The 24,935-nt window shown below is 40.6% G+C and overlaps 1 protein-coding gene across 3 annotated transcripts; it reads left to right on the top strand.

The window, feature by feature from the left end:
* The first annotated feature begins 8,816 nt into the window (after positions 1–8,816).
* Positions 8,817–23,586, top strand: LOC102229965 (sine oculis-binding protein homolog). Of its 3 annotated transcripts, none has more exons than XM_023347952.1 (7): positions 8,817–9,181; positions 11,610–11,739; positions 12,029–12,223; positions 14,465–14,616; positions 15,612–15,707; positions 15,890–17,809; positions 21,119–23,586. In XM_023347952.1, the coding sequence occupies exons 1-6, from the start codon at positions 9,089–9,091 to the stop codon at positions 17,798–17,800; spliced, it is 2,577 nt and encodes an 858-aa protein (XP_023203720.1). In that variant the 5' UTR covers positions 8,817–9,088; the 3' UTR covers positions 17,801–17,809; positions 21,119–23,586. The 3 variants fall into 3 exon arrangements, with proteins under 3 accessions (XP_023203720.1, XP_014329901.1, XP_023203721.1); XM_014474415.2 differs by having other exon boundaries at positions 15,869–17,809; XM_023347953.1 differs by lacking the exon at positions 8,817–9,181 and adding an exon at positions 10,944–11,141 and having other exon boundaries at positions 15,869–17,809.
* Positions 23,587–24,935: the final 1,349 nt, after the last annotated feature.

The following is a 24,935-nucleotide window of genomic DNA, read 5'->3' as shown; positions in this document are numbered from 1 at the left end:
AGTTAAAAAAGCAATTAATAATAATAATATTAATAATAATACGTTTTTAAACTTTAGTTTGGACAGTAGGTAAAATTCAATAGATTGATTCACATTAGCAGTGGACAGAAAAGGAAGGTATGCTGTTAGGAAAGGGGACAATAGTGAGAATTCAGAGACAACAGGATGGATTTCTTTAATGGTGAGCCGTTTCTGAGCTGCAAGCTGCTCGTTTCGCCATTGCAGGTTCCACAAATGTGCAGTGTTTGGTGTTTGTTTCCTTTTGTCTTTATGAACTTGCCCTGCTGCCTGAAAAACTAGGAACGAACTAACACAATAGTTAAAAATACAACCAAAAAATATCAGAAGTTTATAAGGAACTTCTGAAAAATTCCTCATATCCAGTTTCTCATGGATATATCCATGAGGAACTGAAAAGTTCAGTACATGAGGAACTTTTCAGAAGCAGCCAGTAATTCTGGCAACTCTGAATGGGCTGCAGAGATCCACAGCTTAGAAGGGGGAACCTAGTAGGACATCAAATGCAACACAGATTTGGCCTTTATACAAGAGTAGCTTTATATATATATACAGTATATATATACAGTGTATATATACAGTGTATATACTGTATATATATATACTGTATATCCAGATTCAACAAACATGTGGAACAATGTATTTTGGTCTAAACTAAACATTTCAGTACTATTTGTGGCAGAAATTAACAATGCGAATTGCTCTGACACATGGTCCCAGCAGTGAGACATGGTGTTGGCAACATCATGCTGTGGGGAAGAAAGTTCTGCATCTATGTGCAAAGTTGTTAGCGACATCCTTTCCAAAGAATTTCAGCTGTTATTTGAGCAAAATATGTTGAGCTATTGGGGCTGAGTACAAACTAAGAAAGTCTGGGAATTTATACGAGTACTTCCCACATTTTGATTTGAAAACATTTTTCAAAACAAATTTATATTTTTTTTTTCCACCATACAGTTATGTGCTACTTTGTGTTACCTTATCCTTAAGCATGTTTTTTGTGCTGGTAATTCAAGGCCTACCTTAACAACATTAACTGTTTTCTTTCAGGAAAACTTTCCTTAAGTTATAAAAAAGGCATGAATTTGAATTTAATTTCAATTTCATTTAAACCTATACGACAAGTGTAACACGTATCAGCATGCCAGACTCAATAGCTTTACTCCTTTCTGCGTTATCAGGTAAAGAGGCGTCTGATTCTTAATTTCTACGCAATCAAGGATGACATGGCTGAAAACGCTGCCAGTTAGTGTTTCTCTGGCTGCTCTCCAAGTGAGATCTGTAGGAGGAGAATGCCGGGTCCCTTTCTGCCCTGCAGCTCAGCAGCTCCCTGTCTAGACTGGCCGGCAGCTTGATGAATGCATGGCCACACCCTTTAAGTCCATGTTGAATGGTTTTATGTACAAAAAAATCTGCAAATTTAGAAAAAAAGAGGAGAAAAATACAGAGATGAAACTCATTTTTTAACAAAATAAGAAGCAATTCCAATTGTCTGGTTTTATAATTTATTGTACACTGTCATTTCTTCCATAATCTCATTTCAATTTCAATTTATACAAAATATAAACTACTAAGGGGAAATAAAAATCGAACATCACGCTTCCCATATTGTTTTACATACAGTCATTTCCTGGGCCGTGAGACCCATGGATGCAGTAAAGAAAGGTGCCACACCCTCATCATGAAAAGACCAGATTTAAAAAAATAATAATAATCACAGGGCAAAACTAACACAAATCATGTGGCAACATATTTGCTACATACATTTACAGACCAAAAAAGCAAAGTTTAAGAAAACCCAGCTAAATGCACCAAACTTCACTTTAACTAAACAAACACCATTCTGATGTATGGATTGTCAGGCAGATTCAAAGTGGCAAAAGAAAAAGGAATCTGCACACTCTAGTGGTCCACATTTCAATCAGAACTTGTGACATGACACCTGCAGCCCTGAGCGTCTCCAATGCATGTGATGGTGTGACTGTGGAAACGCAAACCGAGAGGGCGCGGCGGAGCGGGATGAACCAAAATTCCTTTTTGAATCCATGCAAGGCAGGGCTTTATGCAAGAGGGGCGTGGGGTGGAGGGGTCCTGAACTCCTTTTGTTGAGCGTTGTCATAATTGATGAAGGTCCATCCGCGTGAGTTTTGTGGTCTCTGAAGGAGGAGGAGATGCTGGATCAGTTTGGGATGACGGGAGGCAAGGCGGAGCATTGACACAGAGATGAGAAGAGAGACCATTTAGCAGTAGGGCTTTAGGAGAAAGGCCGCCATGATGACTGGGGTCAGGACAGTGAGGCCGCCTGCTTTCAGCGAAACTGCCGCTCCCATGGAGGAGTGGGTTGGACTGTTTAAGATGCCTGGGGTAGTGGCAGTATGGTTGTAGGTTGAGTTGGTGACTGTTGAGTTGGTTTCCTCTGAGTCCACCTGTTGGAGGAGGCAGAAAAGACAAGATAACAATGTAGTATGTTCTGGGATAAAGATCTCAAATTGAAGTATCCTGGACATCCATAATCTGACTGAAAACTCAATAAAATGACTTTAAATTTCAGATGTGATTGTTCTAACGCACTCTGTAACAACATACTGATGATTTGTAGGTTGGTTTAGAAGACAGGAGACTTCTGTTTCGAAATGTGACACCCACATTTGGCAAATTGCACCAAAAAGAAACTTTAGATTCTTCGTCCACCTTTCCACATGGTGGAGAGACAGTCAGTCCCTAAATCATTAATCATGTGTGATGCAAACACCAGGTTTACAATAAACAAAGACATTCAGATGCAGAAGATGTCTAAAATGTTCAACGTGACTGACAAGAGAACTAAATCATTAAACCTTTTTTCTAATTTGCTTCAATACAAGTTTCCACACTAACTTAAATGCTGTTCATAAAGATCATAAAGTTCAATTATACGCAATTTCCTCAAAACAAAAAACTTCCGTGCCCCTTAGAAATGTGGTTAATTCTCCCCCAATCACGATTAACATGAAATAGCGCTAAAAAAAATAAAAATAAAAATAAATTGCTAGACTGTGAATGGTATCTTACCTGGGTTGATAAGCATATTGCGAACAACAAAACCATCCCCAGTTGAACGATCGTCATTTTGGACATTTTTAAAGATAAATTATTTTTTTCCTGAAGTGGTTTGGCCAGATGGAGGAGGACAACCAACAGGCGCTGCTTCTATGTAATGTGAGCGCAGCATCAGCGGAAGCCTTTTATACCAACGGGTCTGCAGCGTAGGTGGAGTCCTGAAGTCCGGAAGATTATGGAAATCTATGCTTTTTATCACTATAACACAAAATTGATAGTGACGGCCGTTTTCATAACGAGAATTTAAATCGTGGATGGTTTTGATCAAATTAAATGAGTTTCTAAATTGTTTAAGTGAAGTCCCAGCACGCATGCTCGGTTGCACGTGAACAAATGATCAATTTTCAGCTACCAGTATGTTGAAAGTAATTCACCTTTCTCATTAAATGTACCGTGTCGAACCCCAACCTCACATCCTCCGCCAAAAATACATCCTACCTTAGTGTTGTCATGGTGATTCTGGAGCCATCAGGAGTGTGAATTCTAAGATTTCATGTTCACTAAGATGTCAACACGCCGACTACATTTATCTTCTGACAGACACATATATTTCTATTAAAACAAGCAAAAGCGCTTAAGAAATGTTCAACTGATTAGTTGGCACCTGTTGAATTCTCCAAGTGGTTTCTAAATGCAGCAACAGTGACGCCTAGCGTTAAAATTGTAAAATGATTTTTGTTTTGTTTTTCGTGCCTCAAATTATAGTTTGTATGATAGGTGTGTGGAAGATTCTGTAAGACATTGTCAAAAGTTTTTGTTTTTGTTTCTGTAACATGACTTTAAGGTCGACAAAAATCTAAATTTCCCACTTGGAACTCTGAATTTGCCACATTTAAACTTATGAAATATTGAATTTTGTGTAAAAATGTCAAGCTATATCCTTCAGCATGGATTTAGGTAGAGTTTTTGTTTAATCTGTCTTGAAGATCTTCCTCCTCCACAAGGCTTGTGGCAAACTGCAACTGAGACTTCTAACTTTCTTTCAATAACGACTTTCTTCTCAGCTATGGATCTGTGCAGCTCCTCCAGAGTTACCACCTCTGGTAACCTTATTTTCTCCACCTCTCAATAATGCTCTCCTCCAGCTTGTCAGTTCAGGTGGCTGGTATTTTCTGGGTAGATTTTGTGTAACAGATTTTCTGTTTTCAAATGACAATCTGCTTTAAACTTGCTTCTCCAAACAGCTGTGTTCCTTGGTGTTTAAGATGCAGTTTTCACACCAATGTTTCGTAACAGACCTCTGAAGCACTTACAGAATAGGCGTGTTTATACTGAGATTAAGTTACACAGCTGTGGAATATGTATAGTAACTATATTCCGTCTGAAGACAATTTTTCTGTATTTTATTTCTTTACAGTAAAGCACTTAGTATGACTAATACATTCCCAATACAATACACAGACATTTGTGGTTGTGCTAGAAAAAATGCAACAAATTTGTGGGTATATGAATACTCACTTTCTCAATGCACTGTAATTATATGCAGGGAAAATATCAGATTAAAGGGCTTGTTCACCAATTATGGACAAATATCGCCCTCTGTTGGTGATAACACACAACTATAAACCACACAGACTGTATTCTTTAATCAAGCCTCACAGAGACAGACACATTTTCGTCTTTTAAATTGCAAAGAACGCTTGCTGTAATCATGTTGCCAGTTTACAGTAAAGCACGCAATCACACACAAAGTGGCCTATTTTCATAATTCGCCCCAGATGTTGAGGATTGTAACTTAAGACCCGACAACTGTCTCTAGTCCCATGTCACTTGTGTTACCCCAGTAGATTGCTGAAGAAACAGCGAGACGTCTTTATTTCCAGCTTTCAGCCCCAGAGGAAGCCGAGGGGACAGCGCTCCCTGCAGAGGCACCAGATGTGCGCTGTTATGGAGAGCATGGAGAGAGGGGCCTTTTGTGAGGCATCAGATAAGCCCTGTTCCCAAAGCCGGGTCGGATCAGGTATCACCACTGGGTCTACGAGGGGGAGAAACCCAAGCCCTGCGCAGTGGATCGGGTTTCTGTTTACACGAGCGTGGTCTCTGGACTTCTCCAGGCAGAGCAGACAGTGAGAGGCAGGAAAGAGGGAGGGAAAAAGAAAAGTCTCGCTGTCTTGTGATTGTTTACCTGTCTGTCTCTGTGCATAAGGTTCGGTGATCTGATGGAAGTCTTGCAAGATGAAAACTTTTGCTTTACCCGATGAACTTGTTCTAACCCATTGCAATGTCCCCAGAGTTTCATCAGCAGTCTTTGAACATGATACAGTAATAAATTCCCTGGCCTTGCTTTAGGAATAATCATGCAGCAAATGTTTATGCTGAAAGCCTCAGTTTGCTCACAAAGACAGGGGAACACACCTTCCTGGTTGTTAACCCTGCCCTCAGGCATGTGTCCTCAAGCAAGGCTACATGACTTGAGCCAATTGTGGACCTTTCAGGTGTTTTTAGTGCAGTGTGTACACACTGGCTCCACACACAGAGCCCTGATCAAACAGATGCCATTTGAGAAAGCTCCGAACCCTGTGCCATGGATATCATTTAACTCGCAGGGCCCTTTTCATCTCTTTATTTTAAGACAAGAGCGTACAGACAGTGTTTGCACTGTGTCCCCTCAGATAAAACACAGTCTTTGCATTCCTTATGAAATGTATCTGTTGAGATTTGGGAGGGGTGGGCGCAAGTGTTGGGTTACATCAAATCAGAGGGCCCTGCGCTGGTGGAACCGGGAGTCAAATGAGCCACCTTTCATAATAAAAGCGCAGTGTGGCCTAGGCATTTTGTGTAATATTTACACATACTATAAATATATCATGTAGTTATTTTTGTAACCTGCAAAAATTAAACTTTACAGTTAAAATGTTGAGAGAACGCTTGCAAAAGACCTTAGATTGGTACATGATAATCAATGAACATGTTATCAATGGATGCTTATATGCAAGTTAAAGTGGAAAGACACACAAGACACAAAATCTTGTAACTTTCTCTCAGATGAAAATCACAGAAAGAGTTCAAACATTTTGCAACTCTTTTTGAACACATCTGTGACAGCAGAGAGATGCCTTACCTAACATGGCATCAGTGGGTTGTGTATCAATTCAAGCAGAAATTAGGGTTTTTTTTGACAACTAATGCTGCCATCCTGGTGCTCTTTTTCACAGAACTTGTTCCACACACTCAGAACTTCTCTGAAAATGAACACCGGGATGGCAGTATTAGTTGTCTCACTTTACCAGCACTTCTCTGTGGGAAGATCTGGTAAACTGAGATATGGTTTCAGAAAATTTTCAAAAATAACAATCTGAAATTTGTGGCATCCATACTTTATGTATTTCTTTCCTTTATTGTGATACCCATAAATTAATCAAATGGATGTTTCCTTCAGAGTTCGCCTAATTAGTAAACACATACCAGTTAAATTAATTAGTCATTTAATCTCAGTGAAGGCTGGCCATTGCCTTCCTACTCAATTTCACTCAATTCTCATCTCTTGTTAGTGCTCAGTGTGGGATTTCTCCCTTTCAGTTGGATTTCCCTGGATGAATTTAAAGTGGGCCAGTCAGCGAAAAGAAGGGGGAGTTGTTAATGGTTGATGTTAATTTTCTGTGCTGTTTTAGAATTGTCTGCCATCGCTGTAGTTTGGCAATGACAGTGGAGCAAGTGAACGAAGGCATTCAGTTGGTGTTGGCCAAGCTTCCAAATATTGAGCAAGAGGAATGTTTAAAATTTTTTATTGCTGGCAAAGATGTTATAGACCTACTCCCCACAGGGTCTTTTACGGCATACACAATTTTAGGTAGCCTTAATTGAACTGGAGCATTACCTAGCAAAACATTAGTGAATATATAAAATCAGATCTAACAGTTTGAAACTTCAACACTGTCCATGTCTCCAGCAAGCAATCGTTTCTCAGTATCTGAGGATCCAGACCCTCTGTGAAAAGCAAAGTGAGAAATGGCTTGGTTTTTACCAAACCAATCTCAGTATGAATCCAGCTGCTGTGTAAAGGCCTTAGAGGTTTGTTAAAGAACATTAGCAAAGAATTAGCAAAAATGAAGGTAAATGAACACATTTGGCAGGTTAGGGATAGATGTCAATAGAAGTACTTTATTCAACCTAGCAGGGAAGCACATGGCCATCAGCCTAAACCACATGTGTCAAACTCAAGGCCCCGGGGCCAAATCCGGCCCTCCATAGCTTTTTATGTGTCTTTTTACAGGTGTCAAGTAGTCCCTCCAGTTTTTCACAAATCTGCAAAATTCATACAAAATCCACACAAAATCAACAGCTCCCCACATTTCTTTTCCTGATTTTTACAGAAAATTCTTAACATTGTCTGAAAACATTGGGTTTTAGTGACTGCTGCCTCAACCTGACTTGATGTCAAGCTATAGTCCATGACCGATATGGCGAGTAATAAAAGTTACATTTAGCATCATATATTAGCAAAAAAAAATAAAATAAACCACAAACATTCACAAAATCCTGGATGGACTGGTCAGTATGAAAAGATGTTCAATATTTAATTTTAAGAAACTGACACAAACAGCCATTCATTGATATTTTAACAGCTTAGTGGGTTTTATACATTCTGGCACAACCAGCCCTTTAAGAACATTCAGGTTTTTGATATGGCCCAAAATGAAAATGAGTTTGACACCCCTGGCCTAAACTGATGGCTGGCCAAAAAGTGTATTATTTAGATTAGTAGCCAAGATTTTCGTGGCGCGTTTGGAGGTGCAGCAGAAACCCATACAGCAAATGCAAAATCAGCTGAACTGATTGTTATGCACTGCACAAATCTGGCTTTCATGGAACAGAGAAAAGCAACTGTTCATATTTTGCAGGGTGTCTTTTAGGACATTTATGTGAAATGCTTCACATTTTTTATGTGTTTTCATTGAACTTGCTCTCATGGGAGCCTCATTCTGTGTGGATGCTTCACCTGAGACGTGGAAGCTGATGGAAGAAAATCTGTTAGAAGGTGCAGGATACAGAGGCATAGCATAGGTTTACCTTCTCACAGGATGACATTTTACTTTTAATAAAGTAAAATGGTTCAACAATTTAATGGTTCAGATCAAAGCCTATAAGTTTTTGTCTATTGTGGGGGGGGGGGGGGGGGGGGGGGGGCTGAACCAGTCAGAAATCATATCTTAATCTGATCGTGAAACAATGAAAATTGATTGAGGTTTAAGCATTTTGCAAAGATTTGGCAAAAATGACACTTTAAAAGTGCAAATTGTTTCCAGCAACAAGTGTTGATTCAGGATGATTGAATGGAAATGCAAGCCGCACTTTACAGATTTTTATTTGCAAAATAAAATTGAATAAAATATAATCTTTCATTTCAGAGTTATGCAATAATTTACCAAGCAGTGCATAGCTGCAACCTTGGAAGGAAAATAATGCACATTTTTTTCCTGTAAAACCCAAATAGAAATACATTGAAACGTAGAATAAAAAAGTTTAATAATTCAAAAGATGCTCCCACGGACATTCCAAAGTCTGATTCAAATCCCTAAAATATGATGCGTCTTCCTTCAAATTCTTAAACTGCTGGAGAGTTTCGTTTAATCTTAGAACGTCACAGTAAGTACGATGTTAATAAATTTCAAACTTTGGGTTTTCCCGCTATGGATTCACCTGTCGTGTGCAGAAGGAGTCTATTTTGAAAGTTTTAACAGGAAGAGGCATGTTGTGCATCAGTTAGAGCTTGGTAGCAGTGGAGCGAGGAGAGAGTGAGGGGATTGTTAAACAGCGGAGCCTCCAAAGAGGGGACTACAAACGCATGTTCACCCCTACCCGAATGGAGCGGAGCCCTAAACGAGAGACTCAGGCGTCCGGGGAATGACAGCCACTGTCACCGGAATTGACGAATTCCCCCTGTGACTCTGCGCGACTCCGCGAAAACTTCCCCTCAGTTGACACTCGAGTCACCGATCCGGGTCGGATCCAGCCTGAACGGGACTACAGTATGCCAGAGATGGAGAAAGGCAGACCTCCGGAAAATAAACGCAGCAGGAAACCAGCGCACCCAGTGAAGAGGGAAATCAACCAGGAGATGAAGGTAGGAGGATAGATTTGGAACAATTCTCTACGCGCAAAGGGCGCACAAATCAGTGTTTGGAAAAATCCCTGACATTGAACGCTCATTCCCCCCTTTTTATAGTACAATCAAAAAAATTCATCATATTTTTTTGTTTGTTTGTTGGTAAGTTTAGAAAAAGCATGCCGCTTTTCAATTTTAGAGGACAACAATTGCATTTAAGAAAAATATATATACTTTTTTTAATATGAATGAAATTTAGATGTTGACTTTTTGATTAAATAATATTAAACTTTAAAAGGAAAGAACAGGCTGACACTTGGTCTTCTAGTGACGCCATGGTGGGCCAGCTGTGGCCGGGCGCGCACTATCCAATGTCCAGAGGAGATCCAGATGTGCGTCACTTCTTCCCCGCTCCCTGCGGTGCGCTCAATCGCCGCACCACAGAGGCTCATGAGAAAGAGAGGGGAGGGCATTTATATTCCTTAAATAGCCTGCTCTAGCCGCGTACTGGGAAAACTCTGCAGATCTGATGTACAACTGTAAAGAATGCAAACACGCATAGTAAATAAAACTCTCACAAAGTGTTTAGAATCCCTCATCGGGGTCCCTGGTTAAATCACAGTAACAGACACGATTCCCTCCCACCATTATGAGCCCATTGCATGGAAACCAATCCGTGGATTGTGTGCTTTGTTTGGGTTTGGACACAGGCTATTTGAGACTCTTGACTCTGCTGTTAAAATGATATTTGAGGACCCTTGAAGCCGTAGCGAGGAAATCAAAAAAGACAACACGTCTTCCTGGGAAGGATGAGGGGAGGAAGGGGCCTTCTTTAGAGGAAAAAAAATCTGCTGTTTTTGTGTGTAAGTGGTTTGGATTGCAGCGTTTGATATCCACAGGAGGTGTTTTGTTTCATCTTAACTAATTTTAATCAAAACACTTGAAACACTATCCCCCTGGCCTGATGTAAGCCTGCCTGGGCTGGATCTCTGGGTCGGCCCAGTTTGTTGCCTTTGGCTTGCAGCTCTCTCTCTCTTTCTCTGTTTCTCTCTCTCTTTCTCTCTCTCCGTGGTTTGGGATATGGCTTGTCACTCTCACAAAGCAGATGTTTGTCCAAACTGCCAAAAAGAAACAAAAACAACATTGTGGGAAGTGCAGTGGGTGGATAAGGAGGAGGGAAAAGAAAAATCTCTTATATAAAAAAAAAAAAATACAGGAAAAAAGAGAAAGTGACACCAGGATATGCAGATGGAAGACGGCCCAAACAGTGAGAGAAACTGATTTCTAGTTCAACTGAGGTCTGCCCCGGTGTTTTCTTTGTAACGCATCTGTTTCAGCACCACTTCGGACCCCGCTGCCTCCACGTCAGAGCCCGATTCGCAGGCACCAGACACCGGATCCTTGACTTTAATCATCGTTAGGCATATTTAGCGGGATATGATACGGCCGCTTCTACTCACTCACCCACCCACACACACTCACCCCCACACACGCACGCACACATTCTCTCCCAGAACAGACAGAGCAAGAAAGTGAGCAAGCAAATAGGGAGAGATCCATTTCTGTCGGAGGCCCCGGGTTGCGGAGGTCGGAGCGAGGAAAGAATGTGCAGTCAGTACTACAAGCGCTGCAACACCACAGCACACTGGCTGTGTTGGAAAAGGGGGTGAAACCCGAGAGGCAGCGCCGTGTCGGGTGTCAGGCCTGGAAGGTGCCGGGATGTGGAGAGGAGGACAGGGCAGGGGTGGGCGGGGGTGGGAGAGAAAAAAAATTAAAAGAAACGAGAGGAGAGTTTGGGGAAAGCTGGAAGAGGAGAGAACGAGTTGCGGACGTTAGAAAGAGAAGAGGAGAGAAGAGAGGAGCGGGGCATTTCCGAGAACCGTGGGACCACTCGGTGGTGTTGGGTGTCCCGCTCTGATTTCTGCCCGTTCCGGATCAGGTTTCTTCTCCAATCGGGTTCCTCTAAAGCCACAGAGAGGTGGGTGGATGAAGAGAAGGACTTTAGTATGTATTTTTTCATCAGGTCGTAATAATAATAATAATAATAATAATATAAAGTTGAGGTCACACATCTAAATTTTTCAGAATAATATTCCTCTCTCCTTCTCTTTTCCAATTAAAAGGGATAAACAAAGGATGATTCATAGATTTCACACTGGTGTTGGGTTATAAACCTTTCCATCTCAGATTAAGCAAGAGTAAACAACTTGAATACATCATGGAAAAAGAGTCACACTGTACTCCACTGTGCCCCTATTCATTTCTCCCAACAGGGCCGTGGCTGAGAAAGAATCCCTCACTTTGTCTCAGACTAGGAAGCTTTGATTATGTTTACCATATGATGAAAACGTCCAGTAATAACCCCAAGATGCACATTCACAATTTCCTATTGCTTTACTTGACATAAGTTGGAGTTCTGACTTCTGTTCCTCCTTATTTCTGGCAGACGTTTGCTGAAAGCACCATGAATGAGCTCCTGGGATGGTACGGCTATGACAAGGTGGACCTCAGAGAGTCCGAGGCCAATGAGATCAGAAACTACAGGGAGAGGCGGCAGCATGTGTCTGTGCTAAAAGGTAAGGGGGGAGGCGGGGCAGGTGGTGACAGGTCACTGTTTAGAGCAGTGTTACACAAACTAACAGGTTCAGCAGGTTTTTTTGCAGACATTGAGTCACTGCAAGACATCGTCTCCTGTGGCTGCAAGTCCTCAAGTTACATTTAACCAGATGTGCCTGTTGTTTGTGCAGAAGTTATTATCGTGTCCCGTAAAGCACACTGTGGTTTTATGTTGTTGTATTGTTTTACAAAGCTGGATTTCTGTTACAGTTTTTTTTTTTTTTTTTTTATCTTTTTGTCCGCTCCCAGAAAACTCATTGCCAAAACCCAAAAGCCTGGACGCCAAAGTCAGCCACTCAGTCCTGGCCATGAAGAGTGGAGAGAGGGACCTCTCCAGTGTCCCTTCCTCCTCTCAATCTTCTTCCTCAACAAGCTCAATCCTGACCACCCCGAAGGAGCACAAGAATGCCCCTGTCATCGTCCCCCTCATAAAACCTTCAGCAGGTATGAGAGGTCTTCTCTAGCTATCAAGAACTAAGTGGCCTCTGCTAAGCCTGTACATTAAAATATGTCTTTGGTTTACAAGCATAGCGCACCAGAACTGATAATCCATGATATTTACTGTATGTCCTGAGAGGCCAGAGTGTAAGATCAGCTGCAAGTGATGGAACAGGTATTAGTTTCAGTTCTTTCCTGAGCAGTAACTGAAGCTATGGAGAAAGTGAGGAGCTGTTGAAGTTACACGACATGTGTGTTTATCCTTCAGTTACACGGTGCTTATCACTGGGTAAAGGGTCCTTAACACTAAAATGGCTATTTCTACTGAAATACTAACAAACCTTGAGATAATCTGGAAATGCACCTATCAGAAATTTCACACTGTGTGAGAGAGACAGAATGATCACTCTAACAGAGCATAGCTAAATTACAAAAAGGACAACATCATTTGAAATGAACATTTTTAACTTTCATTTACGTCTTATATTTCATATCTGAAATTAGCATGATAGTCAGCATAACTAACAGTAAACAACAGTCTGCAGGATAATTCCTGAAAGTACCTGTAGCAGACAGCTTCTTTTTGAGCAAGAAGGCTCAAGTTAAAAACAAGTGAAAGTGTGAATCCATGAAAGAGCAAATTGACAAGCAACTACCAGAGTCTTGTACTCTGGCGTAGCAACCTGAAGGAAATACTGACTTGCCTTTTTCTTTTAAATAACTTCTTAGAGCCTTTGTGCCTCCCAGATGCTCAAAGCAGCTAACCTTTAGTGTTCTTCCTTCAGTAACTGCATCCAGACCAAAGGAGTTATTAGCAGAAACTATTAGTGCTGGAGTATGATGCATACACTATTTAACCCCCTCAACAGTCGCCCCAAAAACACTTACATGTTGTCCAATGGGTTCATGAGGACTCTAGTGTCATCATGACTGTTAAGGGATTTAAAAAAAGATCAAATTTTGAGTTTCTGGCTGCCTGGTTAAAAAGAAAAGTTCCCAGTTCTGGTCAGCAGCTTCTTTCTCTGTGGATCTCTGGACCTCCTTCTGAATTCATGACAGTCTTCATTGGTTGTAGTAATATAATGTTGATGTACTGTGAAAATTCTAAACATGTAAAGTAATAAAATTGGTGTGAGAGAAACCTAAGTTGATATTTGGTGGGTATCATAATAGTTTGATGTGCAATGGATTTTTTGTTTGTTTGTTTGTTTGCTTGCTGTAATCTGAAGGAGTTTGCAAATTTGCAGATAGAAATCTGCTATGTTCCCAAACAGGATCTGAAAATTAAACAAGATAGCTGTAACACACTCTACCTGTCATCTACTGCAGTCAACACTGTGTCAGTTTTTGCTTCCCTAATTTGATGAAACATCCCCAGTGAAGGTACGAACTGAGCTGTCGAGAGACACCTGGACACACTGAAGGGTGTTGTAAGCATGAACTTGTACCACTTGAGCATGGTGCCTTCACTGACCTGATTGTGGCTTTGTGTTTAAGAGTGGCTAATCACAGGTCAGAGGCTAATAAATAGCCCAATTGCAGCCAGTATCTCTAGGGATTTTAGAAGTAAATTTTATTACCTAAATCAATATAATTTTTGTTATAAATGTGGACTAGTAACATTTTTGTGGAGAACTTTTCCTGTGACTACCAATTTACCCGTTAAAGAAACATTTGAGGCAGAACTGGATTTTAATTTGAAAAGGTCTATGAGAGAAAAGTATTTCTTTTCGCTCCCTGCATGCTTTTTCACTACTCAGACATATGAGTTATCATACTCACTTTTCATGGATGTGAGTAGCCTGAAATCATGCTGACATGTTCATTATCAATCAATGATTTCTGGATAGTTTGGTCAAAACAGAATTTTACTGTCCATGTGGTTCCTCACTACAACAAACCTGCTTAAATCCCAGCTGGCAATAAGGTGAACGCAGATGTAACAGGATATCTGGACTCTGATAAAGTACAAGCCCGAGTCACCTTCATTTAATTTATTACAGGATGCATTGGCTGGAATCTTTGGCGCACATCCAGTTTTAAGTAAATAGTTTGAGATTCTACTCCATGTCTAACTTGTTTAGCTGTTTAATAAGCTCTGAGGAAATTAAATTGTTTTCATTGCTTCACCTGTGCAGATTTGAAGCGACGCATGCGATTTTTGCACAGAATTATGCAAAGAAATATCTCTGCAAATTCTATGCAATGATTACCCTGCTTTCTATGCTTTTTTACATCCCTCTGCAGTGGAAGATGTACAGAACGTGCAAATAGTCTGCGTTTGGTGCCAGAAGGAGGGAGTAAAGCGCTACTCGCTGTGTATGGGCTCAGAGCTCAAGAGCTTCTGCAGTGAGAAGTGTTTTGCTGCCTGTAGACGGGCCTACTTCAAACGCAACAAGGTTGGTGATGGAGTACAACAATTAACCTTTAGATCTATGTGATTATTAATGAATTAAATACTGTATGGCATGGCCACAAACAGTCAGGTCCCTACACAAACACATAAATCTGTGGCAGAGTGAATTTAAGGATCATATGTCTTCTTGCAGGTTCAAAGACTTTCAACAACAAATTCTTTCAATCTTTAAAGGTCAGAAGTGATTGGTTTATTTAAAGGATCCATTTAAGGAGTGGTGGGAGGGAGGTCAAACTTTGCACAGGACATGTAGGATCAGTTTCAAGTTAATGCAAAAGGGACCGACCATTAAGTGGCTTTGGTCTGGAGGACAGGAAAGATATAACTGTAGAGAAACACTCCGATGCACATAGCCATGGTTTTTCCCTTCTCACTGCAACAAGATCTCCTGATATTTAAATATTCAGGCTGACATATCGATGTGTGGTGTTTCATCTTTCTTGTTTTTTTTTTCTTTTTTAAACAACAGAGAGACACATAGTAAATCTGAGCAGAGTGTGCTCAACAAGCTGTCTAGTTTTTTTGTGGCAAGGGAGGAAAGCACTTCTGTTGGCTTGTTGCTGCTTGTCTGAGAGGAAGGCCAGAAGGCCTGGGGCGAGGTGTCCACTTTCAGTGCATACCATACCTTCAGCTGCCTCATATTTCGTAACTCAACACGACTCATTGGGTCACAGAGATGGGGGAGCACTCAGATCCTCTGCAGATCATCTTACATGAATCAGAAGGAATTTCCTTATATTAATTTTGTCACGGGAAGGAAAAATAAAGCACTGCATTAACGGCAATAGGTACCACCAAAATAAGTAGCATGAAACTTGAACTTTTTTATTGACCTTTGTATTTTGACCTTGATGCTTCATAAAGAGGAACATCAAGTGATATGTTATTATCACACAACAATTCCAGCGTAATCTTTGAAGATACTTTTAGTGTGCCTAATAGTGGTGTGTTTGTCACTTTGTGGTTTCTCCTTGTTAGGCCAGAGATGAAGACCTCCATGTCGAGACATCCCCTCAGCGCCCCCATCCTGAGGACTCACCCAGACTAGTGTTAAAGATAAACACTAATGTCAGAGTAAGAGGAAATTATTAGTGTTTTCTTTATTATTCTTTGGAAATTATTTATAGGTATAAAATGTATCATCCAGATACACCAGAAGAGCCCATGTCCTCCCTGTTTCTGTATGTTTAGATAAGTTTGAAGCAAGAATGTGATCTTTCATTGACCCCCCGCAGTCTCTCTCGCCTGTACCACAGGTTTGTGACTGGTGCAAGCATGTTCGTCACACAAAGGAGTACCTGGACTTTGGATCTGGTGAGGAACGGCTTCAGTTCTGCAGCATCAAATGTCTCAACCAGTATAAGATGGATGTCTTCTACCGAGAAGCTCGTGCAGCCCTAACCAGCACCAGCTCCAGCCCAAACAGAACCAGTCAGGATGGGAGAGTGGATGGCAGTGTACCAGGGCAAAAGCTACTTACTCCTGAGTCTTGGAACAGCAGCACCATCAGTACGGGGGATGCACGCAATCGAAATCTCTCTCCCAAAGAATCAGTCCTAATTCATGGACCGGGGGATTCAACGTCTTTGTCATCCTTAGAAGCATCTTCTTCTTCTTCCTCTTCAAGGGGCTCAGTTTCAGGGCTTAAGAACCTGGAGAGATCCATTCAGCCATCCATACCTACTATGGATGTCACACCTCATCCAGCTCCTCTTCCTCCTCCACCTCCTCCTCGCCCACCTCTGGATCAAAAGCCATTACCTCAAATCCCCATACCCTTCATCAGGCCCCCGCTTCATGCTCAGGGTCTAAGGAGTCCCCTGGCCAACCCTCCCAGACATGCAGGTCCTCCTTCCAGCCCTATCCACAGACCTCCTCGCTCTCCTCTTTTGCAGCCCCCTACCTCTTCTTCAATGAATCCCCCAGGACTCATGCACCCTTTTCCTGGTGCCTATTTCCCTGGCTTACACTCACCTCCTCTAAACCTAATGCCAAGAGGACCTGTCCCAGTGCCTCCAATAATGAACTATGGTATCCCCTCTTTTAGTCCTCTTTTACCCCAACCCACAGTCCTGGTTCCTTATCCTATTATTGTTCCCTTACCTGTCCCCATACCTATTCCAATTCCAATTCCAGTCCCTCCTAAAGCAGCCCTTGAAACACCAAATCATGGTGGAGTTATCCAGCCTGTACCAGAAGGGGTAGAGAGGGCTAGATCCAGGATTACTAGATCCATGTCTCCAGATATCTCTGAAGAGGCTAGTAGAGTGGAGGCAAACAAACTGGGGGGAAACTTTTCTCAAAACTTCACTTCAACAAATGAACCCAACCCAAAGGACATAGATTGGGTTAAATCAGAAAGGCAATTTTTGTCCCCATTAGCCACACCTCAAACTAAACCACTCTCTCCCAGAGCACAGTGTAATGAATTGTCTTGCCCAACCAAAATCTCTGAGGGACTGACAGACTATAAAACTATACATCAGCAGACAGAGCGACAAGTCATCCAAAGGGTTCTCCAGAGGACCCAAGTGAAGTTAGAGCCCAGTGCCAATGGGATGGTGGATCTGGCAGCACTGGGAGAATCAGGACCTTGCCAGTTTAACAGACCAGGGTTCCACAATATCATCAGACCGAACATTTCTCTGCCACAGTCTCCTTCAAATGACTTCCAGCAATCGGATTCCCTCACTCCATCTTCTAACAGCCCATCCAGTCCTATGGAGAGCAGCCATTCACACAATGTCAAGTCCTCCACTCAGAACCATCCTCAAAATGGTACATCATCCACACCCACGAGTTTGGACTCTTCCTTATCCCAAAGAATACCAGTGACACCCCAAGATTCTTCACTAAATGAACTTGAAGCTATCAAAGAAAACAAGTGTTCTGTTGTTAGCCCAGTGCTAGTCGAAGGTACAGTTGGTCAGTTAGAAGGGCCCTTAACAACCAGTGGGGGTGCAGGGGAGGATTCCCACGTTCCAGATGAGGACCATGCTTATGCCCTACCCACAGCACCAAAGACAGGTGGGACCACATCCCCTTTACTCTTGCCCAAACTAAGGGACAAGGGTAGCTTACGGAGTCCTGCCAACATGCCCAATGCAGTGGAGATGGAACCAGCCCTGAAGAGGCGATGCCTGAGGATCCGAGATCAGAATAAATAGAGAACCAAGGTGAGTAACTTTACTAGAATATAATGTGAAACGTATAGCAATTACTTTAAGCATCACTTCATATCTTTGTGGTATTATGACTCGGCCCACTAACTGAAAAGTTATATGGATCAGCAATTTCTTAGCAGTTCTGATATCCATATTTTTGGTTTAGGTTTCATGAGTCAGTTTCCTTTAAGACCTTATAAGGGCTACCACACAATAAACCCAAGGGTTTTTTTTTTGTTTTTGTCTTTTTTTTAAGTAGAGTAGTAGTTTTTAATCAAATGGAAAAACATACATCAATGCATGTCACTAGCAATAACATTTATCTGGTTTATATTAAACTTAAAGTTTATGCTCTTGACTGGTGCATTCACAACCTGAATGTGCTATGAGTTCATAGTTTAAATCCATTCAATTAAGAGACTAAAAATGTATTTTCTAGTATATGACATGTTGATCACAGGTCAGAGCCAGTTAATAAAAATTTTGTGCAATGAACGGCATCGTTTAACTGTTTGATATTTCCAGTAATGGTTTAATAACAATGTAAAGTGTAAAAGGGTATTTGTATGGAGATTCACTCATACACGGTGCAAGATTAATCACTGGTCTCACAGTGTGCACATGGTCACTAAACAGTATGGCGCCAACCAGAGAGAATCCCGGTAACCTGGCACCTTTATGTGAGCTAAGGTTACAGCAGGGAGAGGAGGTGGAGGGCAGAAGCAGTGAGAGTGACTTTGAAAGGCAATCACTTCACCACAAGCTGACAGTCACAATGCTTTGTTTGCATGATTGCCTGCATTATAGGCTTGGATTTGCTGGTGAATATGAGTCTGTTGAAGATAGACAGAAGATATTCTGGTTTTTAATTAAACAACGCCATGCCCTCTTCAGGACCAGTTGACAGCTTATCAAAATGTTATGAGTTTATTGCAACTGCTTACCCAAAGCAGTTTTTGAAATAAGTCACACTTATTTCAGAATATGGCTTAGTTAAAATATAGCTCTCCATCTAATAGATAATTCATTGCATCTTCATTTAGCATAAATCCATCGCTGGTCTTGAAAGATGAAGATCGCATTAAGTGACAGATTAAGGTGAGGGCAGCCTTCTGATACAACTCTAATCTTAATAAAAGTTTTGTGCGAACATGATTTTATGAACTTTTAAACCGTTGTCATATTTGCATTAGTTGCTTACACAAAGTGTGGATGGGAAATAAAGATTGAAGCCACAGTGAAACCAATGATCCTCCATACAATGACAAGGGAATATCTTGTCATTGCATTGTTTTTGGTGAAAGCAACTGTCATAGAGAATTGTATGGCATTAGGTCTTAGATCTAATCTACCCCCATTTATCATGTAAACAATCATTGACTTCAGTGTAGATAACTGCTAAATGCTCAGTGATTATGGTTCAGAGAGTTATAAAATAGCATTTGCAAATACCACAAAGACATTTTTGATTTTGGAGTTGTTTTTACTGGTTGAGGTTCATTTTGATCTTGACTCTACTCAGACAGTAAACTTCCATTGTCTGGACTAAAGCTTCTGCTTTACCCTCAACAAAACCTCCCTTCAATAGTCTAGAACTGTCCCTTTAACTGTAAACTATGAAGTGACACCGATATCATTCTGACGTTGTTTTGTTAGAATGCAGCAGGGGAGCTTTTTCTCTTTGGACCAATCAAAAGCCCTTCTTGATTTCACTCGCCTTGTAGTCCAAATGGCAGTAACATTACCCGTCATCCTCACTTGTGGTATCTTACCATAACAAGATCATGTTTCTGGTTTACTGTATGTGCTGAGATTAATCCACTGATATTACAGAGATGGTTTAGATTTCAACCCGCCTGTTTTTCACTTCGTATCCCTTTCCAAAGGCCAGGGGTCACGTTAGTAATTGCGTTTAAATCTGACAGCTGCTAAATAGAGATTGAACAATTTATCTAAATCCGTATCTTGGATTGCAGATGTTTGACTGACTCTGTGTAGCAGAAAAGTTTTCACTCAATTAGTTTCCTTTTGCATTTTTACCAAATCACTGTCTTGCAAAGGTATTCCTCCTCCTTACAGTTACAAACTTCATTATACTTCTCTGAGATTTTCTTTGGTAGACCAATGCAAAACTAAAATGAAAGATACTAAAGGAAAAAAGGGATGCATGGTTTTCAATTTTTGTACAAATAAAAATATGGTTGAAAACTAGCAATGTGTACAGTAATTACCGTATTAAATTATTGTCGTGGCAACAGCATGCTGTGAGGATGGAACATTTCTAACCTTTTTGGCTTACATGCAAAACATTGTATGAAGAAGAAAACTAGCTCTTCGCATCACTCCAAGCACTCCATTCCCACAATGATCCATGGTAGTGGCAGCATCATGCTGCGGTGAGGCTTTTCCTTCCACAGGGAGAATGAAGCTGATCAGAGTTGATGGGTGAAGCTTACTACAAGGAAATTCTAGAAGAAAATAAATTTAGTTTGGCATTATTTCCCTTGCATTTGAAAATTATCCACCACTTTGTTTTGATCTATTACACAAAACTGCAATAAATGACATTGAAGGTTATGGTTCTAATGTGACCAAATGTGGAAAAGTTCAAAGCACATAAATACTTCAACGGGACGTTGTATACTAACTATTATATTTGAAATAACAATGCCTTAGTCATGTTGTTCAAACTGATTTATGTTCTTTCGTTGTCTGTAACAGGATCTGGCTGCTGTCTTTGGATGACTTTAGTTTGCCACCTCTATCCTCTGAGCTGAGCTGCTCTATTGTCCCAACTGTAAAAATTCTTTTTAAACAAACACCCACTCTGACAAAGTCAGCAGCCAACTGGAGGATTTTACCTCAGGAGAAAGCCAGTTTTTTTTTCCTTTTTGTCTCATTTTTCTTTGCCTTTATTTGGGATATTTTATAGCTACGTGTAACCTGATTCCACCACATGGGTATTCACTGAGCGTTTGAAACTAAAATGCAATGGGACAGAGCAAGTATAGAGTCCTGCTTTGGTCCTTACATGTATGTGTGTGTTTAACTTTAATATGTGTGTTTGAATTAAAGTGTGCAAAAGAGAAAATAGGCCAGATGTTTTTGGTTTGATTGCACCCTATGCAGCAGTTATCTGAGTGTTGACATGATTAAAAGCCTCATTCAAAGTGTTTATGTGGAATGGGTGGATTAGGGAATGAGCGTCCAGAGCTGTAGATCTTGTTTTAAGATATGGTAGAAATGAAATGTAACATTTCTTTGCTCTTTTTCCTCTTTCTCCTGTTTTTCAAACTTCTATCATCCTGTCCAAATGAACAGACTCCCTGTTTGACGTTCTCCAGCAGTGCCAGATTCAGCGCCACGCCGTTGTGTGAACAACACCAGAATGAACACCCTCCTGCCCGCCTGCCTGCCTGTCCCTCAACCCGTCAGACCAGCAGGGTGCCAACCCAGGAAGCAGTCCAGATGGCCGAGTCATCACAAATCAACAACGTGGAAGAACACACAACTCAGTCACACGTTTTTTTTCCCCCTTGGACCAAAAAGTATCACTGGGTTGTGTGTTGTATTGAGCTGACTGAGAGTTTGAAAGGGAGGTCCTCAGATCCTCGTCCTGTCTGACATTGCCCTCAAGCGTTTATATACGCACAAGTTAGTGTGGCTGCCCAGATGCGCTCCTCCTCCTCCTCCTCCTCACCTTCCTCCACTCAGCAGACAGCGCTCTGATCAGCCTTGTGTGGTCTTCTCAGATGGAGCCTGAACATGATCTCTTTCCAGGGGAAACGGTTTGTTTTCTCTGCCCGGCTTGCACAAAGAGCCACATTGTTTCTCTCCTCATATCCCACGCTAACTCCCCACTCCAGGTTTTGAATTACCTGGCCGATCGGGGCTCAAACTTCAGGAGCAGGGCTTTTCTTCCTCTTTTTATTTTTTTGAGCAAAAGCCAGGAATATAGTATAGCCTTTTCTATTCCGCCTATCCGCCCAACATAAATACAAGACATGCTACACTCACTCGGTTCTGAGATTTTATCCTTTTGCAAGTGACTGCCTGAGATTTGCCAGCCTTCTCACTTCTTCTGAAAAAGGAGAGAAATCTAGTGAGATGAATACTTTATCTGCAGGCAAGTTTCTCCGAGTGTTGGGAGAGTCAGGCCAAAGATTTCCCGAGGAAAGCTAAACTACGAAGGTATATGAGGATGCGCTCACCAGTGCACTGTAGCTTTGATAATCTAAGGTTCCTGATTGTCTAGACAAAGATGGTACACACTGGTCACTATTTCCCCTTCTGATCTACAAAATCAGAACTACTTATAGCACTGGGTGCCATGCATGCTTGCAGCCTCCTGACAGGGTATTTGATTTTAATATTTTTGCTCTTTTCTGACAATTCTGTAAAGAAAGATCAGCTTTGTAATATTACCAGATGAGGTATTACACTCGAAAGCATCAAATGCTGTAGCAAACAGTGATCAGTATTACAGTTGCCACAGTTGAGGACACATGCGTTTAGACAGATAGCTTTGAGGCTTGTCAACACTTCATTTTTGCAATTAAAAGGTACAATTTTATGTTATATTAACTTATGGAAGGAGCATAGGTAAAGTTTCATTCGATGCATTTTTTTCTGTTGTATTTTTATTTGAATATATTTTGTGAGTGCCGAAACAATTTTGTGCCCTTTCACGTTATTATTATGATAAAAGCCCACTAGAGGGGAGTGTTTGCCTTTTTTAAACTTTGCACCTGAGTACTCATGGAAACTAGAATGCAGTTTGCATAAAGTCATTAGTTACAAAAAATTACTCATTGCTATTTCATATCAGATGCCAAATACAGACATTTTGCTATTATTTTCTCTTTGATACTAAATACTGCCATCAAGGTTATATTTACTCATAATATACATTGGGCAATTCACTCCCTTTGAGCTCCTCCATATTTTTTCATACAAGTACAGACCTGGTGTACTTCCTTATGCTTGTATGTGATAGAACGGAAAATAACCACATTTTGTTGCAACCGCTGCTGTAAGTCTCTATCAGCTTTGCACTGGTAGAAATTGACATTTTTGTCAATTTTGCAAAAATGTCAATTGCAAAAAGTGGAAGGAATGCATTAAATTAATTTGCAAGTAAAATATAGTTGAAAAAAAAATACACTAGCCCTTACTTTGCACTCACCATTCATTCAGTGAAACATAGTGGTGGAAAGGTCATGGTGTGGGGATTCTTTCTGAAGCAGAGCTAACAAAGCTCTGCAAAGATCGCAGGTCAAACATCATTGGAAGAAGAACACCTTAGAGCTGAAAAAAAAAATGGAGGCTGAGGTGACAGTTTGTTCTAAAGACTTTGTGGGCTTCAAATCTAAAATTCAGTGTGTGCTTACTCATGCAATTGCAGCACTTTTCTTTTGTTCTGTTAATTCAAGGTCACCTATATTCTGCAGGTCATGACATAATGGTGGATTCATCCTCAGCCAGTAAGGAAACTTTGTCAACAACCTCAGTGTTGAGTCAGTGGTGACATCACTCCTGAAAAACAGCTGCACTGTCAACAACCGCGTGCCCAACTTAATAGCACAGGCCAAATTATTTACAATCACAATTGTCATTATTCATTTATTTCCTTGTATTAATTATTGGAATTTGACAAGAAAACAAAAGTTTGTTGCTTTTGTAGCCTGGCCAATAGGTACTGTCTGACCTCCACTTGACACACATTTAATCTTCAGTCTGGAATAAAACTGTCAGATTGTTTGTATTAAATAAATATTATATATCCAAGATCCTTGATTGAGATCTCTTTGTAAAATAAAAATAAATAAATGTTATTCTATGAGCAAAGACACGTTTATGATATGTTTTTTTCTTTTCTTCCTTTTTTTTTTTTTTTTACAATATTTTTTTTTTTCAATTCTGGTCCCGTTTGAAGTTCTACAATTTACATTATGAAATCATCAAACACACGCATAAAAGAAATAACTATATTGTGACAGTGACGCACTATGGACCATGTAAATATCTATTCTTAGTGCCAAAGTGTCTGAAAGGCAGTGAGTCAACATTCCTAAAATACTGAAAGCTACTCCAGCCTATGTGCTGTGTCTGTAAAATCGATGGATGAGAGAAGACAGGAGGAATCTCGGCTAATTTCAGTCGCAACAAAACTTTCTTTCTTATTAATATTATCAGCATCATAGAGAGACAAGTGATAGATCGACATGCTTTACGTCAGGCGTAAAGTCAAAAAGTTAAAAGAAACGAATATTGAACTTGTAAAAGGAAGTCGACATGTGTGAAGATTCCTTTGCAGCAAGTTACCAATCCCCTCCACGGGAGAACCGGATGTAAAGAAATTTCTCAAAATAAAATCATTTTGTTTTTCAAATGTATTTATTTATCCAGCATTGTCTGCACCTTCTTCTTCTTGCAGGGCCACTGGGAGTAATGAGGGATCAAGGTTCACCTGGACAGATCACCAGTCCATCACAGGACAACACAGAGAGAGGGGACAGATAGCCATGCATTTACATATACGGGCACTTTAGACTAATCATTTAATCTGACAGTTGTGTTTCTTGACTCAACAAAGAAGCCAGAGTACCTAGCAAGCAATAAGATAAAAGAACAGGAATCAGATCATCTGATTTCACATATCAAGCACGCAACAAAATAGCTCATCTATGGAGTACCTAGCAACGACATACATCAACAACATCTACACATATGACTTCTGCTTATTTTTGGAACAAATGTAACCCCACAGCAATCTCCATGCAAAAAGACTCAGGCTGAGATTCAAACCAACCACCCTTTATGATGCAAGTAACATGTTTCAAACACCACACATGTTAAGTTGTTTTAATATTTAATTAATAAGGATATTTCAATTTGTGTCAGTCAGTTTTTAATTAAATAGCACTTTTATGTCTAAAATATTTAGCCCTCTGCAGTGGCTTCTTGAACTCAAAGATTATCAACATTGCTTTGACAAAAAAAAATATATTTATATAAATAGCAATACACAATTAGCCAATACAAGCAGTACATTTACTTCTTTCTTGATTGCTTTTATTTTGGTAATACAATCCTTAACCGGAAGTTGTACGGTTGTGTGTTAACCATTGGCGACCGT

This window comes from Xiphophorus maculatus, chromosome 15 (genome assembly GCF_002775205.1).
Source record: "Xiphophorus maculatus strain JP 163 A chromosome 15, X_maculatus-5.0-male, whole genome shotgun sequence".
In the NCBI taxonomy this organism is placed as follows: Eukaryota; Metazoa; Chordata; class Actinopteri; order Cyprinodontiformes; family Poeciliidae; genus Xiphophorus; species Xiphophorus maculatus.
This window is presented reverse-complemented; position numbering and strand designations above follow the sequence as displayed.